The sequence below is a fragment of the Theropithecus gelada genome, chromosome 14 (genome assembly GCF_003255815.1).
Source record: "Theropithecus gelada isolate Dixy chromosome 14, Tgel_1.0, whole genome shotgun sequence".
NCBI lineage: Eukaryota > Metazoa > Chordata > Mammalia > Primates > Cercopithecidae > Theropithecus > Theropithecus gelada.
In genome coordinates, this window is record NC_037682.1 from 95817135 (window position 1) to 95841895 (window position 24761).

Consider the following 24761-nt stretch of genomic DNA (forward strand, 5'->3'; position numbering starts at 1 on the left):
AAGTGATTCTCCTGCCTCAATCTCCTGAATAGCTGGGACTACAGGCGCACGCCACCACAACTGGCTAATTTTTGTATTTTTAGTAGAGACAGGGTTTCGCCATGTTGGCCAGGATGGTCTCGATCTCCTTGTGATCCACCCGCCTCGGCCTCCCAAAGTGCTAGGATTACAGACATGAGCCACCACGCCTGACCGGAAGTTTTCTTTTCTCTTTTTTTTTTTTTTTTTTTTTTCAGCAGTGTACACCTTTTAAAACTGCAATTGAGTACTAAATAATGGAGTAGTTTTGTTCAAAAGCAATATTTATTTTTCATGAAGATAAGAGGCATATTACATTTGCTATAGAAAATGCTATGAGAGGAAAAAGCTGCATGTTACCGATATGACAAAAACCATAAAAAACTCTACTTATGAAAGTGTTTTGCCCTATAAGAACATATTGAATAAAAGGCATTATTCCAGGTGAATGAGCCATGTGGAAATGTGGATTTATTAGGGTTTGTTTTGAAATGTAATTTGTACGGCGAGCTTTTTATTCCTTTGATGGCTATCAAATAGATTTATTGGCTACAGGTTAGAAGTGCAGTAGATAACAGGTAACCAAGGGAGAAGTTTTAATAAAACTCTCAGGAAAGTCAAAGAAAAGTGAGTGAATATGCCTGCTTACATTTCAGCTAATAAATAAAAAGTGCAGATAGGACTTTAACTGAAAACCTTGCTGGTTATTGCAGCCTGGAAGGTTTATTGAAAATCGGGTAGAACACTCTAATTTTTTATATTTACAGCTACAATGTGAGCTGTTCAGGTTAGAGTGATGTCACGTTCATTTTGACTTTGGTACAGGGAGCTGATGTTTTCACAGGAAACTTGCAAAGCAGTTATGAAGAGGAAGAGCATTCTTAATTATTACTGTCTGCCTGAGCTATTTCTGATTGTGTTCTGGGATTTTGGAGAATTGAACAAGAGAGTATTTAATTTTACCACTCCCTCCTCAAGTGAAAACATCAGACACTTTTAGGAAAGTTTTGAAGGTACATCTTCAATAAGCAGAGATCATTCATCTCAAATAACTGGGAAGAATTGCACTGCTTAAGAATAGTTGAACTTGGACCTGAGAGCACCATACTTAGAAATCTAAGTATATTTAGGTCACTCATCTGACACTAGGACTTCACCAGCCCTGTCACCCAAACTGGTGGTAGTTAGTAGGACCACAACTCACTGAAAAAATCTGCTTTCCTTTTAACTTTCAAGGCAATAAGAAAAATGTAGTTCTCTGTTAGCAGTCCCTGAGCTATCTGAATTTCGGTGTTTCTCTCTTAAGCCTCTTGCTTTGGAGAATGATGATGAATCATTTCCTACTCCTGGAGTTAGTCTCCTTTAAAACAGACACAAAGGAAGCAGAGAGAAAAAATTACTCTAAATGCCATTAACCAATGTAAAACAGTTTTCTATTAAACAGTAGGAGAGCAGGGCCAATTGACAATTGGCTTCTTAAAGCAAACTCCACAGATTAAGAACCAGAGCCCCTAAGACTGATTTTACTTGGTTCAGAAACAGGAAATCAGAACGATGAGCAAGTATATGATCAGAAATTTACATTAATAAAATGTGATTTTTTTTTTATTGATACACAAAAGCTTTCAGGTTATAAATAATCTATGATGGCCTGCCAAACATAAAATGCCATTATAAATCCATGTCTCTATTTCAAAAAGACAGGAACAAAAAAGCATGATACATTAAATTAATTGGCATAGTTTGGAGAGTTCGAATCCATTATTAGATATGGATCCTATCAAATATTCCACCTAGTTTCCAGTTATGTCGATGTTTCAATGTTCACTTTTTAAGTTCTCAAACTACCCGCATCTTTCAATGAACACCATCTGGAAAGGTTCATACAGAATCCCCATGCCATTCTTGAAAGGGTTTGCTTTTGTGGAGGGGTTTTGCAAAGAAAAACAATTCAAAATTCTGTTATAGCTTATACCTTGTCTCTTGTGGGATTATAATAAGAAACCTTCTAAGTAAGTTTTTGAGATAGGTGTTAAATGAATAAGCATGCCTCAGCAAAATGCATAAAAACCACAATGATTTAATTTCTAAAGCACTTATATTATTATGGCATGGTTCTGGAGACAGGTTATTAATGTCCACATAGGTAAGCATGCAGTGCTTCTCATGGAAAAAATGCTTAGGTATTGGAAATACCTTTTCTCTGGAAACCATATATTTCCTTTTTTAATAATCAACTAAGATGTGTATGTAAAAAAGCCTCATCTTTTGATTTTTAATGTACAAGATGCCTTCTTTAAGAGAGCAAGATTCAAAATTGTTTTGTGTTTCAAAATTTAAAAATAAATGTATCTCCTAAATTTTCTAAAGATATGTTTCATATATTTGACCATCCCTTATTTTGGCAAAGGATTTTAAGAGTCTAACTCAAACATATGTAAGCTTTGGTGTACCTGGTTATATATACTGAAAAAACCATTTGATCTATATACACATAGACATGAATATGTTTCTGTGTGTGTGTGTGTATATATAACTTCAAACACTATTATTAAATGCAATCCTATATTCTTAGGTATAGAAGTTGATGATATACCTTTCTACTTGCCATGGCATTAAAAAAGCAAGGCTGAGACTCAGCAACCACTTGTGTTCATTACATTGCAGGCTAGTAGTAAGTTTGGTTGCTGGTAGGAAAAGGGTCTCTTATCTCACCCTCCTTAAACTAAAGGTTCTTTCAGGCTTAATGTAAGGATGTGCACATTCTCTTATCGAGGTGGCCTTGAGCTGCAGATACAATCGCATCGTTCATGGTGATCCAACTGGATGTCAACCAGAGCCATGGCCTTAGCTCTGCCCTTCCTCTTGATGTGGCCAGGCTCAAACTGTAATACCTAGGACAAGAAGCACATCTCCTGTTAGAAAGCCTTTGGAGTTCAACTCAGTCAGATGCCACTTACTTATTACCTTTTTGACAACTAGTTCTTAGCCCTTTGAGAACCCAACAGAAGCTATGGGCTTGCTATTAGAATGCACCCATTGCTATTAGAATGTACACATTTTTACAAATAATTGACTCCCTGAAGTGGAGGAATCAATTGATCCCAGAGTAATGCCTAGCATTACCTATCTGAAGTACCCAGATGATTTCATGTGTCTTAGCTGGTATTTATTAATAGCTTTCTAAGGGCCTGCTTTGGGCCAAGTGTGGTTCCAAATATTATCATAAAGATCCTTCTGACCAAGGCATGTGTTATAGATGAATTCAGTTCTTGAGCATATTATTAGCATGGAGAGGAAAATGAATAAAATCATGAATACAATATGCTGGTGTATCTAAATCTTTGGTTGAAGTAAAACATGTTGCCCTGGAGTTGCTGGCAAGATGGTCAAATAGGAAACAGCTCTGGTCTACAATTCCCAGCGAGATCAGTGCAGAAGGTGGATAATTTCTGCTTTTCTAACTGAGGTACCCAGTTCATCTCATTGGGCTGGTTAGACATTGGGTACAGCCCATGGAAGGTGAGCTGAAGCAGGGTGGGGTGTCGTCTCACCTGGGAAGGGCAAGGGGTTGGGGGATCTCCCTCCCCCAGCCAAGGGAAGCCATGAGAGACTGTACCAGGAGGAATGGTGCACTCTAGTCCAGATACTGCACTTTTCCCATGGTCTTTGCAACTGGCAAACCAGGAGATTTCTTCCAGTGCCTATGCCACCAGGGCCCTGGGTTTCAAGCACAAAACTGGGCAGCTGTTTGGGCAGACACCGAGCTATCTGCAGCAGTTTATTTTTCATACCCCAGTGGTGCCTGGAATGCCAGAAAGACAGAACCATTCACTCCCCTGGAAAGGGGCTGAAGCCAGGGATCCAAGTGGTCTGGCTCGGTGGGTCCTACCCCCATGGAGCCCAGGTAGCTAAGATTCACTGGCTTGAAATTCTCCTGCCAGCACAGCAGTCTAAGAGTGATCTGGGATACTCCAAGCTTTGTGGGGGGAGGGGCATCCGCCATTTTACCCTCAAGGCTTTGTGTAAACAAAGCTGCTAGGAAATTTGAATGGGGCAGAGCCCACCGCAGCCCAGCAAGGCCGCTGTGGCCAAACTGCCTCTCTAGATTCCTCCTCTCTAGGCAGGTCATTTCTGAAAGGCAGCAGCCCCAGTCAGGGACTTATAGATAAAACTCCCATCTCCCTGGGACAGAGAACCTGGGGGAAGGGGTGGCTGTGGGCACAGCTTCAGCAGACTTAAATGTTCCTGCCTGGTGGCTCTGAAGAGAGCAGCAGATCTCCCAGTGCAGCAGATCTCCCAGCACAGCATTCGAGCTCTGATAAGGAACAGGCTGCTTCCTCAAGTGGGTCCCTGACCCCCGTTTATCCTGACTGGGAGACACCTCCCAGTAGGGGCCAATAGACACTTCATACAGGAGAGCTGTGGCTGGCATCTGGTGGGTGCCCCTCTGGGACAGAGCTTCCAGAGGAAGGAATAGGCAGCAATCTTTGCTTTTCGGCAGCCTCTGCTGGTGATACCTGGGTAAACAGGGTCTAGAGTGGAGCTCCAGCAAACTCCAGCAGACCTGCTTCAGAGGGGCCTGTTAGAAGGAAAATGATCAAACAGAAAGGAATAGTATCAACATCAACAAAAAGGACATCCACTCAGAGACCCCATCTGAAGGTCAACAACCTCAAAGACCAAGGGTAAATAAACCCACAAAGATGGGGAGAAACCAGTGCAGAAACGCTGAAAATTCCAAAAACCAGAATGCCTCTTCTCAACCAAAGGATCAAAACTCCCTGTCAGCAAGGGAACAAAACCAGGTTGAGAATGAATTTGAGGAATTGATAGAAGTAGCCTTCAGAAGGTGGGTAATAACAAACTCCTCCGAGCTAAAGGAGCATGTTCTAACCCAACACAAGACGCTAAGAATCTTGAAAAAAGGTTAGATGAATTCCTAACTAGAATAATCAGTGTAGAGAAGAACACAAATGGCCTGATGGAGCTGAAAAATGCAGGACGAGAACTTCGTGAAGCATACACAAGCTTCAATAGCCAAATTGATCAAGCAGAAGAAAGGATATCAGTGATTAAAGATCAAATTAAAGAAATAAAGCAAGAAGACAAGATTACAGAAAAAAGAGTGAAAAGAAACGAACAAAGCCTCCAAGAAATATGGGACTATGTGAAAAGACCAAATCTACATTTCATTGGTGTACCTCAAAGTGACGGGGAGAATGGAACCAAGTTGGAAAACACTCTTCAGGATATCATCCAGGAGAATTTCCCCAATCTAGCAAGGCAGGCCAACATTCAAATTCAAGAAATACAGAGAACACCACAAAGATACTCCTCAAGAAGAGCAACCCCAAGACACATAATTGTCAGATTCACCAAGGTTGAAATGAAGGAAAAAATGTTAAGGGCAGCCAGAGAGAAAGGTCAAGTTACCCACAAAGGGAAGCTCATCAGACTAACAGCAGATCTCTTGGCAGAAACCCAACAAGCCAGAAGAGAGTGGGGACCAATATTCCACATTCTTAAAGAAAAGAATTTTCAACCCAGAATTTCATATCCAGCCAAACTAAGCTTCATAAGCAAAGGAGAAATAAAATCCTTTACAGAGAAGCAAATGCTGACAGATTTTGTCACCACCAGGCCTGCCTTACAAGAGCTCCTGAAGGAAGCACTAAACGTGGAAAGGAACAACTGGTACCATCCACTGCAAAAACATCCCAAATTATAAAGACCATTGATGCTATGAAGAAACTACATCACGTAATGGGCAAAATAACCAGCTAGCGTCATAATGGCAGGATCAAATTCACACACAATATTAACCATAAATGTAAATGGGCTAAATTCCCCAATTAAAAGACAGAGACTGGCAAATTGGATAAAGAGTCAAGACCCATCAGTGTGCTATATTCAGAAGACCCATCTCACGTGCAAAGACATACGTAGGCTCAAAATAAAGGGATGGAGGAAGATTTACCAAGTAAATGGAAAACAAACAACAAAAAAAGCTGGGGTTGCAATCCTAGTCTCTGATAAAACAGACTTTAAACCAAAAAAGATCAAAAGAGACAAAGAAGGCCATTACATAATTGTAAAGGGATCAATGCAACATGAAGAGCTAACTATCCTAAATATACATGCACCCAATACAGGAGTACCCAGGTTCATAAAGCAAGTTCTTAGAGACCTACAAAGAGACTTAGACTCCCACACAATAATAGTGAGAGTCTAAATAATAAACAGACATTTTAACACCCCACTGTCAATATTAGGCAGATCAATGAGACAGAAAATTAACAAGGATATCCAGGAGCTGAACTCATCTCTGGACCAAGCGGACCTAATAGATATCTACAGAACTTTCCACCCCAACTCAACAGAATATATATTCTTCTCAGTACCACATCACACTTCCTTTAAAATTGACCACATAATTGTAAGTAAAACACTCCTCAGCAAATGCAAGAGAATGGAAATCATAACAAACAGTATCTCAGACTACAGTGCAATCAATCTAGAACTCAGAATTAAGAAATTCACTCAAAACCATAAACTAATGGAAACTGAACAACCTGCTCCTGAATGACTACTGGGTAAATAACAAAATGAAGGCAAAAATAAAGATGTTCTTTGAAACCAACGAGAACAAAGATACAACGTACCAGAATATCTGGGGCATATTTAAAGCAGCATGTAGAGGGAAATTTATAGCACTAGATACCCACAAGAGAAAGCAGGAAATACCTAAAATCAACACCCTAACATTGCAATTAAAAGAACTAGAGAAGCAAGAGCAAACAAATTCAAAAGCTAGCAGAAGACAAGAAATTACTAAGATCAGAGCAGAACTGAAGGAGATAGAGACACAAAAAATCTTTTAAAGAAATCAATGAATCCAGGAGCTGGTTTTTTGAAAAGATCAACAAAATATATATACTGCTAGCCAGACTAATAAGAAAAGAGAGAAGAATCAAATAGATGCAATATAACATGATAAAGGGGATATCACCACTGATTCCACAGTAATACAAACCATCATCAGAGAATACTATAAACATCTCTATGCAAATAAACTAGAAAATCTAGAAGAAATGGATAAATTCCTGGACATATATGTCAACTGTATGGACCTTGGGGGACTGAACAAAAGGGGGCAAATGCAGGAATAAAAGACAAATACAAAAGAATATGTTTGGAAGTAGGGGTCAGGGGGCACCTTGCCTCTAGTGGACAAGGGCCCTGAGCTTTACACAGCCCTCTGTATTTATTAGGCAAAAGAGATAGCAAGAAAGTGGAGTGGAAGAAGAGGTCAGCTGCTAGGTCCAGAGTAGGTTTGCAAGACTGCATTCCACAAACAATAGGCTCTAGATGTCCCAGCAGATAACCTCAAGGAGCCAGTGCCAGGGAGTGATGGCCCTCAGTAAACCTCCTAGGACAGGCACAGAAGTAAGTTTGCTCACATTCTGTATTCATGATAAACAGTTTGCTGTTTGATCAAGCAGCCTCCAGTGGAATGCTTAGTTGGTCACGATCCCTTTGGCCTTTTTGGCTCCTAACACACATAACAACCTCTCAAGACTAAACCAGGAAGAAGTCGAATCCCTGAATAGACCAAAAACAAGTTCTAAAATTGAGGCAGTAATTGACAGCCTACCAACCAAAAAAGTCCAGGACCAGACGGATTCACAGCCGAATTCTACCAGAGGTACAAAGAGGAGCTGGTACCATTCCTTTGGAAACTATTCCAGACAATAGAAAAAGAGGGAATCCTCCCTAACTCATTTTATTAGGCCAGCATCATCCTGATACCAAAACCTGGCAGAGACACAACAAAAAAAAAGAAAATTTCAGGCCAATATCCCTGATGAACATCGATGTGAAAATCCTCAATAAAATACTGGCAAACAAAATCCAGCAGCATATCAAAAAATTTATCTACCATGATCAAGTTGGCTTCATCCCTGAGATGCAAGTCTGGTTCAAAATACAGGGATCAATAAATGTAATTTGTCACATAAATAGAACCAATGACAAAAACCACATGATTATCTCAATAGATGCAGAAAAGGCCTTTGTCAAAATTCAACAGCCCTTCATGCTAAAAACTCTCCATAAACTAGGTATCGATGGAACATATCTCAAAATAATAAGAGCTATTTCTGACAAACCCACAACCAATATCATACTGAATGGGCAAAAACTGGAAGCATTCCCTTTGAAAACTGGCACAAGACAAGGATGCCCTCTTTCCCCACTCCTATTTAACATAGTATTGGAAGTTCTGGCCAGGGCAATCAGGCAAGAGAAAGAAATAAAGGGTATTCAAATAGGAAGAGAGGAAGTCAAATTGTCTCTGTTTGCAGATGACATGATTGTATATTAGAAAACCCCATTGTCTCAACCCCAAAACTCATTAAGCTGATAAGCAACTTCAGCAAAGTCTCAGGATACAAAATCAAAGTGCAAAAAATCACAAGCATTCCTATATACCAATAATAGACAAACAGAGCCAAATCATGAGTGAACTCTCATTCATGACTACTACAAAGAGAATAAAATACCTGGGAATAAAACTTACAAGGGATGTGCAGGAACTCTTCAAGGAGAACTACAAACCACTGCTCAAGGAAGTAAGAGAGGACACAAACAAATGAAAAAACATTCCATGCTCATGGATAGTAAGAATCATGAAAATGGCCATACTGCCCAAAGTAATTTGTAGATTCAGCATTACCCTCATCAAGCTACCATTGACTTTCTTCAAAGAATTGGAAAAAAACTACTTTAAATTTCATATGGAACCAAAAAGAGCCCGCATAGCCAAGATAATCCTAAACAAAAAGAACAAAGCTGGAGGCATCATGCTACCTGACTTAAAAGCATACTATAAGGCTACAGTAATAAAAACTGCATGGTACTGGTACCAAAACAGATATATAGACCAATGGAACAGAACAGAGGCCTCAGAAATAACACCACACACCTACATGCATCTGATCTTTTACAAACCTGACAAAAACAAGCAATGGAAAAAGGATTTCCTAATTAATAACTGGTGTTGGGAAAACTGGCTAGCCATATGCAGAAAGCTGAAACTGTATCCCTTCCTTACACCTTATACAAAAGTTAACTCAAGATGAATTAAAGACTTAAATGTAAGACCTAAAACCATAAAAACCCAGAAAAAAAACCTAGGCAATACAATTCAGGACATAGGCATAGGCAAAGACTTCATGACTAAAACACCAAAAGCAATGGCAACAAAAGTCAAAATAGACAAATGGGACCTGATTAAAGAGCCCCTGCACAGCAAAAGAAACTATCATCAGAGTGAACAGGTAACTTGCAGAATGGGAGAAAATTTTTGCAATCTGTCCTTCTGGCCAAGGGCTAATATCCAGAATCTACAAAGAACTTAAACAAATTTACAGGAAAAAAATAAACCACCCCATCAAAATGTGGGCAAAGGATATGAGCAGACACTTCTCAAAAGAAGACATTTATGCAGCCAAGAAACACATGAAAAAAACCTCATCATCATTGGTCGTTAGAGAAATGCAAAGCAAAACCATAGTGACATATCATCTCATGCTAGTTAGAATGGTGATCACTAAAAGGTCAGGAAACAACAGATGCTGGAGACGATGTGGAGAAATAGGAACGCCTTTCCTCTGCTGGTGGGAGTGTAAATTAGTTCAACCATTGTGGAAGACAGTTTGGTGATTCCTCAAGGATCTAGAACCAGAAATACCATTTGACCCAGCAATCCCATTACTGGGTATATACCCAGAGGAATATAAATCATTCTGCTATAAAGACACATGCACTGTTCACAATAGCAAAGACTTGGAACCAACCCAAATGCCCATCAATGATAGACTGGATAAAGAAAATGTGACACATATACACCATGAAATACTATGCAGCCATTATGTCCTTTGCAGAGACATGGATAAAGCTGGAAATTATCATTCCCTGCAAACTGACACAGGAACAGAAAACCAAACGCCACATGTTCTCACTTGTAAGTGGGAGTTGAACAATGAGAACACATGGCCACAGGGAGGGGAACATCACACACCAGGGCCTGTTGAGGGGTGCGGGACTAGGGAAGGGATAGCATTAGGAGAAATACCTAATGTAGACGACTGGTTGATGGGTGTAGCAAACCACCATGGTATGTGTATACCTATGTAACAAACCTGCACGTTCTGCACATGTATCCCAGAACTTAAAGTATTTAAAAAGCAAACAAAAAAAAAACACATGTTGCCCTGATGAAGGTCATTAGTGGTCATAAATAAGTAAAATGTGTTTTACGTTTTTAAATATTTGTTAACATAATATCATTTACAATTTAAAACAAATCAGGTTCCACTAAAATCATTGTATATTAATAACTGTGTATCAATACAGCATTTCATACATCAATAAGTATATCATTAATTTTTAAATTTCTTAGTTTAAACACAATTTCTTAAATTAGTACTTTAAATAGAAGCCAACCTTTCTTTCCTTCAGTGGCCTTCATTTAGTGAAACATTAGCTATTATATAGACATATACTTGGTAAAATTCCATACTTGTTTTCTAATATACTACATATTCAGATTAATATATTATTTACTTTATGTTCTTAGATTCCTGTTAGCCTTTATTTTTGATTTTGTCCTATTTTCCTTTTAGATTCTAAACTTGGTCATGGCACCATCAAATGATTCTGTAGCATTTTACAGTTTTTGATAATTTGCACAGGCACTATTTTTTTTGTTTTTACCCTCAGACAAGTCTTTCACATAGTGGAAAAGGTATCATTATGCCCACTTTATACTGAGATTCTAACGGAGGATAAGTACCTTGTCCAGGGTCTTTCCCCGACTTGGACCTGGGACCAGGACCTGGGATCAGGACATTTAGGCTCCTAGCATATTCTGACTTGAGGCCTCTCTAACATGCCTTCACTTTCCTTTTGTGTCTCAAGGGTGTGTCTGGCTCCCCATCTGAATGGGCAGGGAGACCTGTGATGCTTTGTTTGAACTTTTGTCCTAGGTGAAGGTTAGATGCCTAGAGTCCCCTGCACTCATGCATCATGGTCTGCACATTCCTTTCATCTAAATGATAGGAATTTCATCTAAAAGAAAGAAATTTTGCCATTCTGTTCCACAGACGGTGCAGTGAGGCAGAGAATAAATCACTGCATTCGTTTAATGTTCAATCAAGTTAGGGCACCCTGCTGATGCAGAATGGAAGATGGAGATCTGTTTGCAGCAAAACTTCAAAAGACTTGTGAGTACAAAGTTGGCAGGGAGTGGAGGAAGGAATACCCTAAGAAAGTTGTTTAGGGAGACAAAGGGTCAGAAATTTTGATATTGGTAAAGCTAGTCCAAAGGCCAGTTTTGAGAGTTGGCCAGTTTTGAGAGTTGGTCAGTTTTGAGAGTTGATTCTATTATCATCTCTTGCAATTCTATTGCACTTACAATAGGTGCCTTGGAAGTGGTTGGGGTTTGGATTTCCATAGCTTTGCCAAGAATTTCTCCAACATGAATTAGCTGCTATTTTCCAAGACTGTCTGGCCTGTAAACGAGATTTGAGAACTAGGGGATGCAAGAGAGGGAAATTATTCCTAAGAAGCTGAGCATATGATAAATATTCCTTGTTCAAAGACTGTTATCAATGCCTAATAATTTGTGATGACGGGCCCCTGTAAAATCACAGCTCTGTCGACTTGCTTTCTCATTTGATGGCAAATAAAAGGGTGTGCTTTGGGATGACAGCAAGAGCCTGGGCAGTTTTTCTAACTGGTCTTCTGATTGTTCAGGGATTTTCTCTGTGTTTTATATTAAGCAACATGAGCACGGTATATATGTGTTTTGCTGATAAGAAGAGAAGAATGAATTGGCAGACACTTTTTCCCAGACAAGACAGGAAAGCACTATTTGAACAAAGTGGAAATTGGACTGCCTTACTGGATGATCACAGCACTGATGTTCAAAGCTTTCAGATCATGTAATAGTCTTAGGTTCAGGTACACAGCACTGAAAGGAGGAAGAAAGCAAGGCTGATTTGAGGGCATGTAGAAAAATGAAAAGCCTTGATCTGAGAAAGCAAACTGGCTGGTTGTAGGTTATCTGGTCACCTTTAAAGGGAAGGAGCACTGAATTAATTATAGGAGCTGAATAGGTACCTTGTTAATAGGTACCCTCACATAGCACTTCCTTATTTTCTGAGCTATGATTCACAGCTGCAAGCACACAACCGGAAATAACAAATCCACTGGGGGGCAACCAGCTGTTTCTTAACACCTATGGGTGCAAATGGGGATCTTGACTCCTCTCCACCCTGGAAAACACACAAAGCCAGGGAAACTTGACGTCTACTAAATGGAGTGTGACTGAGCCAATTGGTGGGTTTCATACCACCGTACAAAATCAAAGATGCTCAGTTTTGCAAATTACCTCATCACAGAAGATACTGAACTACAGTTACTCACCTTGTTGCCAATAAGCCTCTGAATAAATCTTCACCATAAAGTTATTTACACTAATAAAACAATACCAGACAGAAAAGCTATCTCCTGAGTCAGGTTCTTTATATTGGGAATATAAAAAAAGGCTGTTAAGGCCTTGTAACAGTTCTCAAATTAATGGCTGACACAGGAATACAAGTACATATTTCAGGACAAATGCATTATATAAACCCAAATCATTAAGAGTTTAAGATTCTTCCTTTTTTTTTTTTTTTTTTTTTGAGATGGAGTTTCACTCTTCTTGCCCAGGCTAGAGTGCAATGGTGTGACCCTGGCTCACTGCAATCTCCACCTCCCAGGTTCAAGTGATTCTCCTGCCTCAGCCTCCCAAGTAGCTGGGATTACAGGCACGTGCCACCATGCCTGGCTAATTTTTGTATTTTTAGTAGAGATGGGGTTTCGCCATGTTGACCAGGCTGGTCTTGAACTCCTGACCTCAGGTGATCCACCTGCCTCGGTCTCCCAAAATGCTGGGATTACAGGCATGAGCCACTGCACCTGGGCTCTTCCTGACTTCTAAAGCAGGCTGTATTCAGCACACACAGTTTCTTAAGGAAAAAAAAAAAAGCTTCTCTTTTGACCTCTTCATGCTTATAGCCTTTGTAAAAAATGTACACAGAGTCAATATTTTTAAGGGATGCTAGTGAATTATTCTGAAATCTAAGTGACTACAAGCAAAAATATCTTGAGAAGGGATAACATATTATTTTCTCCCTGAGTAATTACTCAACCTGCAGGCAATAATCACAGCAGTGGCTGGCACTGTAACAGAAGGATGGATATCACGTCCCAAGACATAGTACTCAGTTAAAAAGACATAAATGACAAACAGCTCAATACTGTTATACTAAGAAGTTAAGCTTGAAGGTGACAAAAAGCTGGGTTATAGTGGGGTTTATAACATGCTCATGAATTTTGAAAATGCAATCATGGCATCTGTGCATACTTACTTCAAATAGACACTTTCTGTGAGACTCTAGGGTTACTATGAGGTGTACTCAGTTGCAGTTTTAACTTTACAGAACTAAATAGTTAAATGATTTTGACAGCACATTACAGGATTAATGACTACATGTTCAGGCTACCCATTGCAGAAAACATAATGGAAAGCCTGGCTGGGCACTAAATTTCAGAGAATGGCATTAGCATTGGGTATCATTCATGATACAGATGGGCCTTGTCTGCTTGGGGAGTACCTTGCCCCATGTGGCAAGTTTGTCGCTTTGGGAGGAAGGCCTGATGTGAAGCTAGATTGAGAAGGGAGAGGGTATGCACAGTTTGTAATACTTAAACAAGGAGTTCACTAACTTGTAAGTGAGTCATCAAGGAAGAAATGTAATCAGAACTGAGAAAGCCAGACCAGGCTCTCATTTAATTCCACCCACAGCTGTCTTGTACTTTATAGTCTTCAGATGCCTTCCTTCACCCAGTATCCCCAGGTGGTAAGAAGCACAGGTGTTATCATTGCCATTGTCAAGATGAGTGAATTAACTTTTCTATAAGCAGTCTATAAACATTTACTGTTCCAGATCATATCTTTATTCTTTTTGCATTTACCTAGCATTTCAACCACCAATTTGGTTTTATTCCTTACACAATTTCAGTAAGATAAGATTTCGGGGGCAGGATAAAGTGTAACAACAAATAATGAATATGATGTAATTTCAGGTTTGCCTGGGAACTCAAAAATTGTAGGTTATTATGGGGATTAAGTGAGGAAACCTGAGGCCCTGGAAGTTTTAAGTGGCTGGTCCTCAGTTGCCCCTCCATATGGCAAAGCTGGAACCGGAATCCACATCTTTTCTAGTCCTGCAATTTTTCTGCTCTATTGCCCTCTCTTGGTAGGAAGACACCACAGATCATGAGGCCTCACTCAAAGGCGGAGAAAGGACAAGAGGCAGAGAGATTCCACAAGTTCTAGCTATGTGGTTTCCAAAAAAAAAAAAAAAAATAGAAAAGAGATTTTCTTGACTTTTGTTATGGTTGGGTATAATCATGACCCAAAAACTCCCTCCCTATTGCTAGAGAATGAAACTCCTTGCACAAAATTTATTTTCTGTTTCTTTGGTCTCAATTTGAAAATTTAGGTAATTTTTTTTTCAATAACAAATGTTTCAAACATGTAAAAACAAAGTACTATTCTTTTACCTCAAATCTGAAGGTCAACGGTGTATTACTCTAACCTCATGTTTCATGTATAAATACAGATGCTCCTTGACTTATGATGGGGCTATATCCTGATAAACCCACTGGAGGTTAAAATATCTTAAGTTGAAAATGCACTAATAACCCCCATAAACCCACTGAAAGGTAAAAAAAAAATCTAAATCTAACCATCGTTGAGGATAATCTTTACCTATTTATTGATACATCTCCTAACTCTTAAACTGTGATAAAATGCAAATGTTTAATACAAAATTCTGCCTTAAAATAAGAAAAAGTCATTTTTTTTCATTTTGTTCAGATATGTAAATGATTCTAGATGCTATAAATGTGCCAGAATCAGAGATGGGTCTAGGCTTGTGCCATTCAATAAGGTAGTCATGGCCTTGTGTGGTGATGTAAATTTCAATTAGTTAAAACTAAATGAAATTAAACATTTAGTTTCTATTTGTGCCACACACATTTCAAGTGCCTAATAGCCACATGTTGCTAGTGACTACCATATGGAACAATGCAAATACAGGTTATTCCTATCACTGCTTAAAGTTCTGTTAGATAGTGCAAGTGGTTATGTCAAGAATCCTGACAAAATTATGAGAGGAAGAACAGAGAAAATTAACATCTATCTTTATCTCTCTGATGTTTCCTATGTTTTTGGCTGTTGACTAAATGGATACAGCCAGGGCACCAAATCATGAAAAACAGTGAGTATTCATTTAATAGGTCACTATATTTTTAGGGAATATCCTGTTCCTTCATTATACACTATCAAGAGAAGAGAACTGAAATAATAGTTTCTTCTAATTGTCTACACAATATGTTTTTCTGGAATCCTCCATTTAACATAAATCGTGACCCAAAGTATCCTTTATATCCTATGATGGGGTTCAGGACACTGTACTCCCAAATGTTTTAAGCTGAAGGAATTTGAGAAAACAAGAAGAGCACAACGATCACTCTGACCTTCCCCTCACCCTCCATCCTGAAGGAGGTCATAAAACCTAGGATTTTCTGACCTTCCCATGTAGCAAGTCATAAGACCCTCATGTGAGAGGTGCCCCTGTTATACCCAGAATAAAGAAGAATTCCCCCCGCCTTTTTGTTTGAGATGTGGTCTCACTCTGTCACAGAGGCTAGAGTACAGCTGCATGATCATGACTTGCTGCAACCCTGAATTCCTGAGCTCAAGCAATTCTCCTGCCTCAGCCTCCCAAGTAGCTCAGACCACAGGCACATCCTCCACACTTGGCTACTTAAAAATAACTCCTTTATTTATTTATTATTTATTTATTTTTTGTAGAGATGGGGGTCTCGCTATGTTGACCTAGTTAATCTTGAACTCGTAGCCTCAAGGGATCATCCCACCTTGGCTTCTCAAAGTGCTGAGATTACAGGCATGAGCCACCGCTCCTGGCCTAAGAATCCTTATCTCCAAAGACAAAGGTAGAACAAAGAAGAATCTGAACAAACAGGCCTTGCTAATTTTCCCCAGTTTATTACCATTAGATCATACTCTGCCCTATCATATTTCTCCACAACTATCCACACTTTATCAAACTTACTGTAAAAAATTATCAGGTTGAACTGCTTTTTTGGGTCTTTATTTCCTTACCAAGGCCTCTGTGTCATGTAAAACATATTCTATACATGAGTACGCTTTTCCTTTGTTATTCTGTCTTTTGTTATAGTGGCCTCAGCCATGAACCTAGGAAGGGTAGAAGAAAAGGCATTTTTCCTACGCTATATTCCAAGAAGCATTGAATGATTATAAAGAAAGAGGAAAAATACTTCAACAGGGTACCTACAAACTTTTGAGAGAAAGAAATAATAAAGATAGTCACATTTTACTGCACAGTGAAAACTGCTCAAAACCCTACAGGAGAACTAATATGACCTGTGAAAAAAGCAATGATATTAGCTTCATTAGGAGCTTTCCAGTTTCCCAGATTTAAATTCCTTAAGGTTGAGCACTGAAATATTTGTGGAGAATCACACAAGCTTGTTATGTGACCAGGTCTCATTACCCCCTTAAGGGTGCTCATCTTTCACAGAAACTCATTTCACATCTCATCAGTTGCAACCATGAGCTGGGGAAACTGGTTTCTCATTTCTCAGAGGTAAGAATACAGACACAGAACTCAGAATAAAGGACTAGAATTTTTTCCCTAATGAGACTAGGCTCAAGCAACCCCCACTTCTGGAAATGGAATAAGCCTTTTGCTGTTTCCCACAGGGCACCTGGCAGTGATAATGGTGACACATCTCAAAGGTATTTCAGGAGTCTCAGGGGCATATGACAGGAGTGTTTGTTCCAGGTAAGCAGTTACCAGCTGGTGATGGATGTTTAGTTTTCCTTTTGTCCAGCACTTGGCAGAGTGATTTTACAGAGCTCTGCAGAGTTCTAGAAGTAAAAATACTAGGACACATGTCTTAAAGAGATGCTTTAGATACAGTTTCAAAGGATGCCAATATTTCAAACCCACTCATGCTACTGAACAAAGAGATCAAGAGTTTTCCCCTCTACACATTAATTGAGAACAGAAATTTGCAAGTAATGGTTATTGTGTGGAGAGACAAGAAAAGAACTAAGAGGAGGAAGGTGGCCAGGCCTTCAGTGTTCTTCAGAACTAACTGGCTAGGAGGCAAGGGTCTTTGGGGGTCTATGGTTCACTCTGCTGCTCCCACAATAAGTAATTTTTAAAATCAAGCTAAAACTTCTATCTGAGCATAGAGTCAAGATAAAAATAAAGCACTCCACAAATACATCAAAGTCCTGACCTCGAATGTTCTTCCTCACAGTTACTACTAGGTAGAGACCTTGTCACTTCCTAGATTATTTTAACTACAACCTGATTACTGCATTCTGCATTTATCCTCGGGGTATGACTAAAGGTTATAAAGTTCAGGTTCTTAGAAGTGAAGGACAACATCCAATCTAGAGTTCATCAGTTCATACAAAAATAAAACACAATGAACATAGATGACAGCATTCTCTAGATATGAGAACATTTTTTTTCCTTTGAAAACAGTGGGGTGGAGTAAGCAATTCTTATGACTAAGAAAATATGTTCCATGTAGGTCTAAAATAATGTTTCCCTGTCTGAAGTAAGTATGGTCATGGTGGCACAATTTCCTACATTTTCTGAGTTGAAAATATCAATTATTACATACTAATTTTTGTTTAATCCAGAAGTTACTGCCTAACTTATGACTTTTGTATTGTTTTCAGAACAAAAGTCAAAACCAAAACGACGACGATACCAGAAAAACCTCCGAAAAACAGTTTTACAAAGCTGGAGATTTTGTTTAGAGAGAACTACCCATTCCTTTGTTGTGGTGGACACTTTTTAAAAATTATTATTATACTTTAAGTTGTGGGATATATGTGCAGAACGTGCAGGCTTGTTACATAGGTATACACGTGCCATGGTGGTTTGCTGCACCCTTCAACCTGTCACCTACATTAGATATTTCTCCCCCAACCCCCAACTCACCAACAGCCCCCGGTGTGTGATGTTCCCTTCCCTGTGTCCCTGTGTTCAACTCTCACTTATGAGTGAGAATATGTGGTGTTTGGTTCTCTGTTCCCGTGTTAGTTTGCTGAGAATGATGGTTTCCAACTTCATCTGTGTCTCTGCAAAGGACATGAACTCATCCTTTTTTATGGCTGCGAAGTATTCCATGGTGTATATGTGCCACATTTTATTTATCCAGTCTATCATTGATGGACATTCGGGTTGGTTCCAACTCTTTGCTATTGCGAATAGTGTGAATACTGCTGCAGTAAACATATATGTGCATGTGCCTTTATAGCAGAATGATTTATAATCCTTTGGGTATATACCCAGTAATGGGATTGCTGTGGACACTGATGGAGAGCAAGTCAAACAATAATTCCTAACAATAATGTTTGCTTCATATTTTAGCTTATATTTTAAAACATATTTCTGCATGATGTTTAACATCTTGCAAAATATATTTCATATGCATTATTTTATTTGGCCCTAAGAGCAACTCTGGAAGGGCTTGTCTGATATATTAATTTCTCAGTCCCATTTCACATATGTGAAAACTGAGTTTAAACTTTAGTGAGTTGCATGTGTTCCCACAATAATAAAGTAATTAGAGCTGCCACATCTGTCATAGAACAGCTCTAACTCCTCTTCAGTCTACTCTCTCTCTCCATATATATATATTTATACATTTTTTTTTGAGGTGGAGTTTCTCTCTTTCACCCAGACTGGAGTGCAATGGCACAATCTCAGCACACTGCAACCTCCGCCTCCTGGGTTCAAGTGATTCTCCTGCCTCAGCCTCCTGAGCAGCTGGGATTACAGGTGTCTGCCACCGCGCCTGGCTAATTTTTGTATTTTTAGTAGAGAACGGGGTTTCGCCATGTTGGCCAGTCTGGTCTTGAACTCCTGACCTCAGGTGATCCGCCCACTTCGGCCTCCCAAAGTGCTAGGATTACAGGCGTGAGCCACCGCACCCGGCCTATATTTTATGCTCTACAGTGCTATATATTACTAGTGATAAGAAGAAACATAGACCCTGGAACTAGTGGATTGGAGCTGGAGTCCTGGCTCTGTGATTTACTGACCAGGCCATGCTGGCCAACTTACTGATCCTCCTAGGGCTCAGTTTACTCACCTATAAAAAAAGAATAAAAATAGTAACATTTTTACAATATTGTTGATGGGGTGCTAAATGGGCTAATGATTACTTACAATAGTGTTTGTCAAGCAATAAATGCCATTATTACTATTATTAAGGTTATTGCGCTCTTTAGGTTTTTGTTCCTCCTATATTCTTATATTTATTTTTATTTTTGCATAATCCAAGAGCTGATTCCCTGAGTAGCACTTACTAATAGTTAGAATAAACAGAGCATTTCCAGTTGAAACATACTTCATATTTAAAAAATAAAAAGATCTTTGACAATTTATATTTTGCTATCTTTATTGTGCCAAATTTATTAAATGACATAATTGAATTAAGGGTTTGCTTATTAGATAGTGCAGTCATATCCTGTAAATGAATAACATCATATTTCTTTTTCTTTTCTGTCTTTCTGCAAGGAGGTCAAGTAAGTTCTAAAGTTACTATATCACATATTTGATTATATATTCTAACGAGGTTGTTGTTGATCTACATGGTGTATTGTTCAAATTAGAATAAACAGTGACTTCGTCAGGATGGGATTAACCTGTCATCAGGACACTTGGCTTGGCAAACCTAGTGTGGGTAGAATTTCTGCTCTTAATCAAACCCTGGCTGGGTGCCCTTGTGCAGTGAGCAACCTGAACAACTGTATGCAATGCCCCTGTCTTCCTGAATCCTGTAGATTAAGCGTTGCAAAAAGAAATCTGAGAATGACATACCTCATGATACTTTTTCACGGTTTTCCCTGAATTGCATGTGCAGGACCTCCAGTTGACAGTTCCACAGCCACAATTTCCTCCACAGCGCTGCACGAGGAGGCAACGTGGAAAGAAGACCACATTGGCCAGCTTCAGCTCTTCTCTTATATTGACCGAGTAATTCCTGGGAGTGCAACTGTAACGCTTGGCATCATCGTTGAGCCTATCCAGGTCAACTGGAAGCAAATACACACATTGTGTAAGCAAACACAACTGTAAGCACAATTGCTCATCATGTGTTTTTGGGAATAGAGTGGGAAGATTCTGTGAGGAAAACTTTGACCCTGGGATTAAATCCATCCTCAGGCTCTCAATTACTGGGAACCTAAAGTAAAAGACCTAATTTCTCTCTTGATCCCATCTACCCTTCAAAAATAACAACAAGAAAACAAAACAAAAACCTTGGCTAAAATTCATGTCTTGGTTCAAATTTCCTTGCATCTTTTTTATGCAAAAAAAGTTCAGAGGAAAGAAAATAAAACATTTGGCAAATTAAAATAATTGCCTTTGTCTTCAAAAAGACAAAATAAATTGCTTCTTCATTCTAAATTAATCCTAACTCTAAGCCATCACTTAAATATAATTTGAATTATATCTAAGACACATTAGGGACAACCACTGTATTATATTTACCTGGCAGTGAAATTTCACATGTAAATGTAATAAAGAAAAGGGTTTTAGTTTTATTTTTAACTTCAAAGTTAATCAACATGTTAGAGAAAACGATTTTTTTTTTTTTTTTTTCGTGAATATGGTGCATATTTGTGCATTGGGTCCTAGATGGCAGTATAGCATAGTGGTTAAGTGCTTGGGAGCTGCAGTGAAGTTACAACTGCCTTCAATCACATCATGGCTATGTTTCCTTTTAGCTGGAAAGTTATTTAATGGCTCTGAACTTCTGCTTCCTCATCTATAACATGTAATCATTTGAAGAATTGAATGTAACGTGCCTGGCACTCAGTGCCAGCTATTCTTACTAATCTTGATTCATTTGAATCTCCCCCTCTCACATTCTTTTCCTTTAAAGTCAAATGGACAAAATTTAAAAATATATTATGTCTTTCTCCCTCTTTATTTTTCTTTTTTGGACATTACTCTATATAAATGATTATCAAGAGATATGGTTAGTGGGACTTCTGTGAACTAAAAGCACCGCAATATTTTCAAATCTAAGTCATAAATATTTACTTGAATTCAATTTGTATTATTGTGTTATGTAAATTAGATTTGATTTCGTGTTCTCAAAGTCCATCCAATTATCCATCCGTTTAGCAGCCAAATCCTCTTATTGGTGCATACATACATGAGTATCTTCCCATAAGAACACAGTTAGAAGCAAGTCCTTTTGTCTGCACAGGACCCACCACCATTTCCCAATGCACGCCCTTGTGTGCACCAGGCCACCACAGGAGGAATCCTATGAATGTTAGGCAGATATCACCATGTTCATTCTAAACTCTAGCCCTGGGAAATGTCTTAGGCTTAAACCAAAACAGCTTAAGGAGAAGGAAGAAAAAAAAGCCTTTGGGAGTAGAGGTCAAAAGTCAAGGACAGTGTCAGTAGAATGCATCTAAGGAAAACTGCAGGAATAAGTGTGGACCATGAGTCCACTAACCACATCCCTATTTGTCTTTTTATATCTACAACGGTGCTTTGATTCTCAAGGGCAGGGATTTATCCCCAATTGTTATATGCTGAGCCCAGGATACTGTGGGACCTAAATAAATGCCAAATAATCATTGTGCATAATTTATTGCTGTTTTTTCCCTTTGTAAAGACATGTCATAACTTTAGCTATAATCAATCCAGATTTAAATTGAATGAACTCTGTCTTGGGAAAGGAACCATTTTATTGCTGCTAAAGCCCTGAAAATAACTGCAAGCAAAGCAGAAAGGATTATATAAATGGATTAAGAAATGCAGCCATCATCCATTACAAGTGTCACCTTGCTGATGCTGGCCTGTGCATTCCTGGGCTTGTGGACAGAGCTGATGCAGAGGGCCAAATCTGCTGCTTGTGATAATGGGAATATATTTGTCTAACACAGAGGACTAAAGAGGTACAATTAGCAGGAAGGGATCGTGATGTGTGAGAAGGCAGAGAGGGACAGGATGCAAGCAGCAGCACTGAGTCTCTGCTTTAATTCAGGCTTCTGCTAGGCACCTTACAGATATGACTACATTTGGTTGTTCCCCACCCATTCAAAGTGAGTATTATTTACTAAGAGTTACCAGTAAATGGTAAAACTGGAATCGAAGCCTTCTCCCTTTTGCTCCATAGTCTCTGTCACTTTAAGCGGAACAGAGGGATGGTCAGTAAGCCATAAGTTGAAGGAAGAAGACCAATGTTATGAGGGCTGTATTGGACTTTCCTGTCTGATGTTGAACCGGGGTTGGGTGGTGAATGGCCACATCCTTATCTTCAGAAGACACCCAAGTCAAAATATAGCATGCCTTCCCTATGGGAATTCCAATAAACTCCAAAGTGCCTTCCATAAACCAGGAGAAGGCATGTAAGCCTGATTCTATTTGAAACCATACTTCTCACATTGTATAACTCTTTGACTAGCATTGGTTACTTCCATTTCTTACTCACCATGAGGAGATTCACAATTCTGTCAGTTTTATGCATCAATTCGCTAATGTCACTAAGAACTGAGACCCAGTGTGACTGCTGTAGAATCCACCTGCCCTACATATCAGGCAATTGAAACCACCGAGGCACTCAATTTAGAACTAGAACTGAAAGGTTTTTCTGACTGGATGCAAATAACTTCAAAGCGTGATCGCAGACTTTCTGCAGGGGACATTGAGTTGCCAGTCAAAAGAGACTGATAAGCCAGTGCAGCAGAGCAGGGAGCCAGACAGAGGCTGAGCAGCAATTAAGGTTTCTGGTGCTTGGGTTAGAAGGAGAATTCTGAAGTGAGACTTCTGGGAGGGAGACAGGCCAAGCGGGGTCAACCTAGAGTAGGGGCTGTCCTTTCCATTCCTGCATCAGTCTCTATAGCTGAACATTTCAGAGCAGCAATGATGTTCCAAATTCAATTCAAGGGTCCACTAATTTCATCTAACTTCGTTTATTTCATCCCAGTCTATGTCATGGAATAATCTCTCTTTTTCTGTCATTTTGAATTTTAGTCTTGCTCTATCAAGGCGCTTTAACATCAGTTAAGTTTTTTGGGCCTCATACAGACAGTTTTCTGGAAAGGCTGAGAAGGTTCCCCTGTCCTCAAAGACTTCCTCTGGACATGCTGGCCAAGTGTGGGGTGCTGCACAGTGCACAGGGGAGAACTTTTCCTTCTGCAGCCCCTGCCTCTAGGGGCAGTCTAATCACAGCGGTGCTTTGGGATGTAATAAGAATTCTGGAACCTGAGCTCTAGAATGGGGATGTGAATGCACACCCTTTTATAGTTTCTAATATTAGGTGTGAGAGGAAGGAGAGTCAACCTGTTCTTTTGGATCCTGGCCATCTAGACTACTAAGTGCTGTGTTCATGAGTGCATGAAATATTCATAAATGCTATGAATTACATACAATCATTACTCTTACTTTTGCAGTTGAGGAAACTGAGCCTTTGAAAAGTTAAGAAAAAAAAAAAAAACGTATCCACAGCCATACAACGAGTCAGTGGTAGAGCCAGAGTTTGAATCCAGGCCTCTTCATGCCTTTTGTACATATGAGCCCAGTGTGAAGATTTGAAGGAGGGTTCAGAGAGCAGCTTCCACAAGCCATGCTGGAGTCTTCCCACCAGAGGACTACTTGCTGTGCAAATGACCTGGCTTCCTAGGTGCATCCATAGGCACAAACCTGTCATTTTCACAAGGTCATCAATACACATACCCAAGCATGAGCTCCTGTGTATGCTCATCCATCTATTCAGTTCTGACTAATAAGCCAGGCAGTTACTCAGAGTCTACTTTTGCCTTTAGTATTGTGATACGTTTCATTCTTTTATCTGGACTGAGTGGACTTTGGCCAAAGCACACTCTTCAGTTTGTCCTCATTTCTCCTTGAACCCTTTCTTGCCTTATCGAGGAGCTCAATGCATTGATAGCAATGCTTTGTCCTCAGTGGGAACAAATGCCAGAATCCTAGAGATTCTAGTTTCTGTAGGACAGATAAAACCAGTACAATGTTACACATACTTGGCAAGCACAACATGAGTGGTGATCAGCTTAAGATAAAAATTTAAAACTCTATTCCTTATTAAAGTGAAATATATTTATTATTTTATATAAGTTACATGTTCTGGCAGACAGAAGTCCAAAATGTGCCTTACTGGTCAAAATCAAGGTATGTAAAGGTAAGTCTGTTTTTGTGAATACAAACATTCATTGTGAAACAAAATAATCTCCTCACTTTGAACATGGGAAAGCACCTTTGTTCTCCACATGCACAATAATTTACTGCTTGTTTTGGTCAACAAGAGGATGGTTTCCTTGAGTCAGTCTCTAAACATTAAGTTATCAGTTGGCTTTCACTGTGCTGGCTGTTCATCAATCTTTATTCTGATAGATGCATCACATGCTTTTTTCTCTTGATCATCCACAGTCTGTCAGAGAATCCAATTACACTGCTGCATGTCCTTGAAGATAGCCAGTAATCTTTTTCTTTTTTTCTTTCTTTTTTTTT

General features: G+C 39.3%; 1 protein-coding gene across 2 annotated transcripts in view; it reads right to left on the bottom strand.

The window, feature by feature from the left end:
- Positions 1 to 284: 284 nt before the first annotated feature.
- Positions 285 to 24761, bottom strand: part of PDGFD (platelet derived growth factor D) — a 247436-nt gene continuing 222959 nt past the window's right edge. For both annotated transcript variants that reach the window (XM_025357798.1, XM_025357797.1), the window contains exons 6-7: positions 20091 to 20305; positions 285 to 2912 (exon numbers count right to left, since the gene is read on the bottom strand). In XM_025357798.1, the coding sequence (XP_025213583.1) occupies positions 2787 to 2912; positions 20091 to 20305 (341 nt within the window). In that variant the 3' untranslated portion in view covers positions 285 to 2786. The remainder of the gene's footprint in view (positions 2913 to 20090; positions 20306 to 24761) is intronic.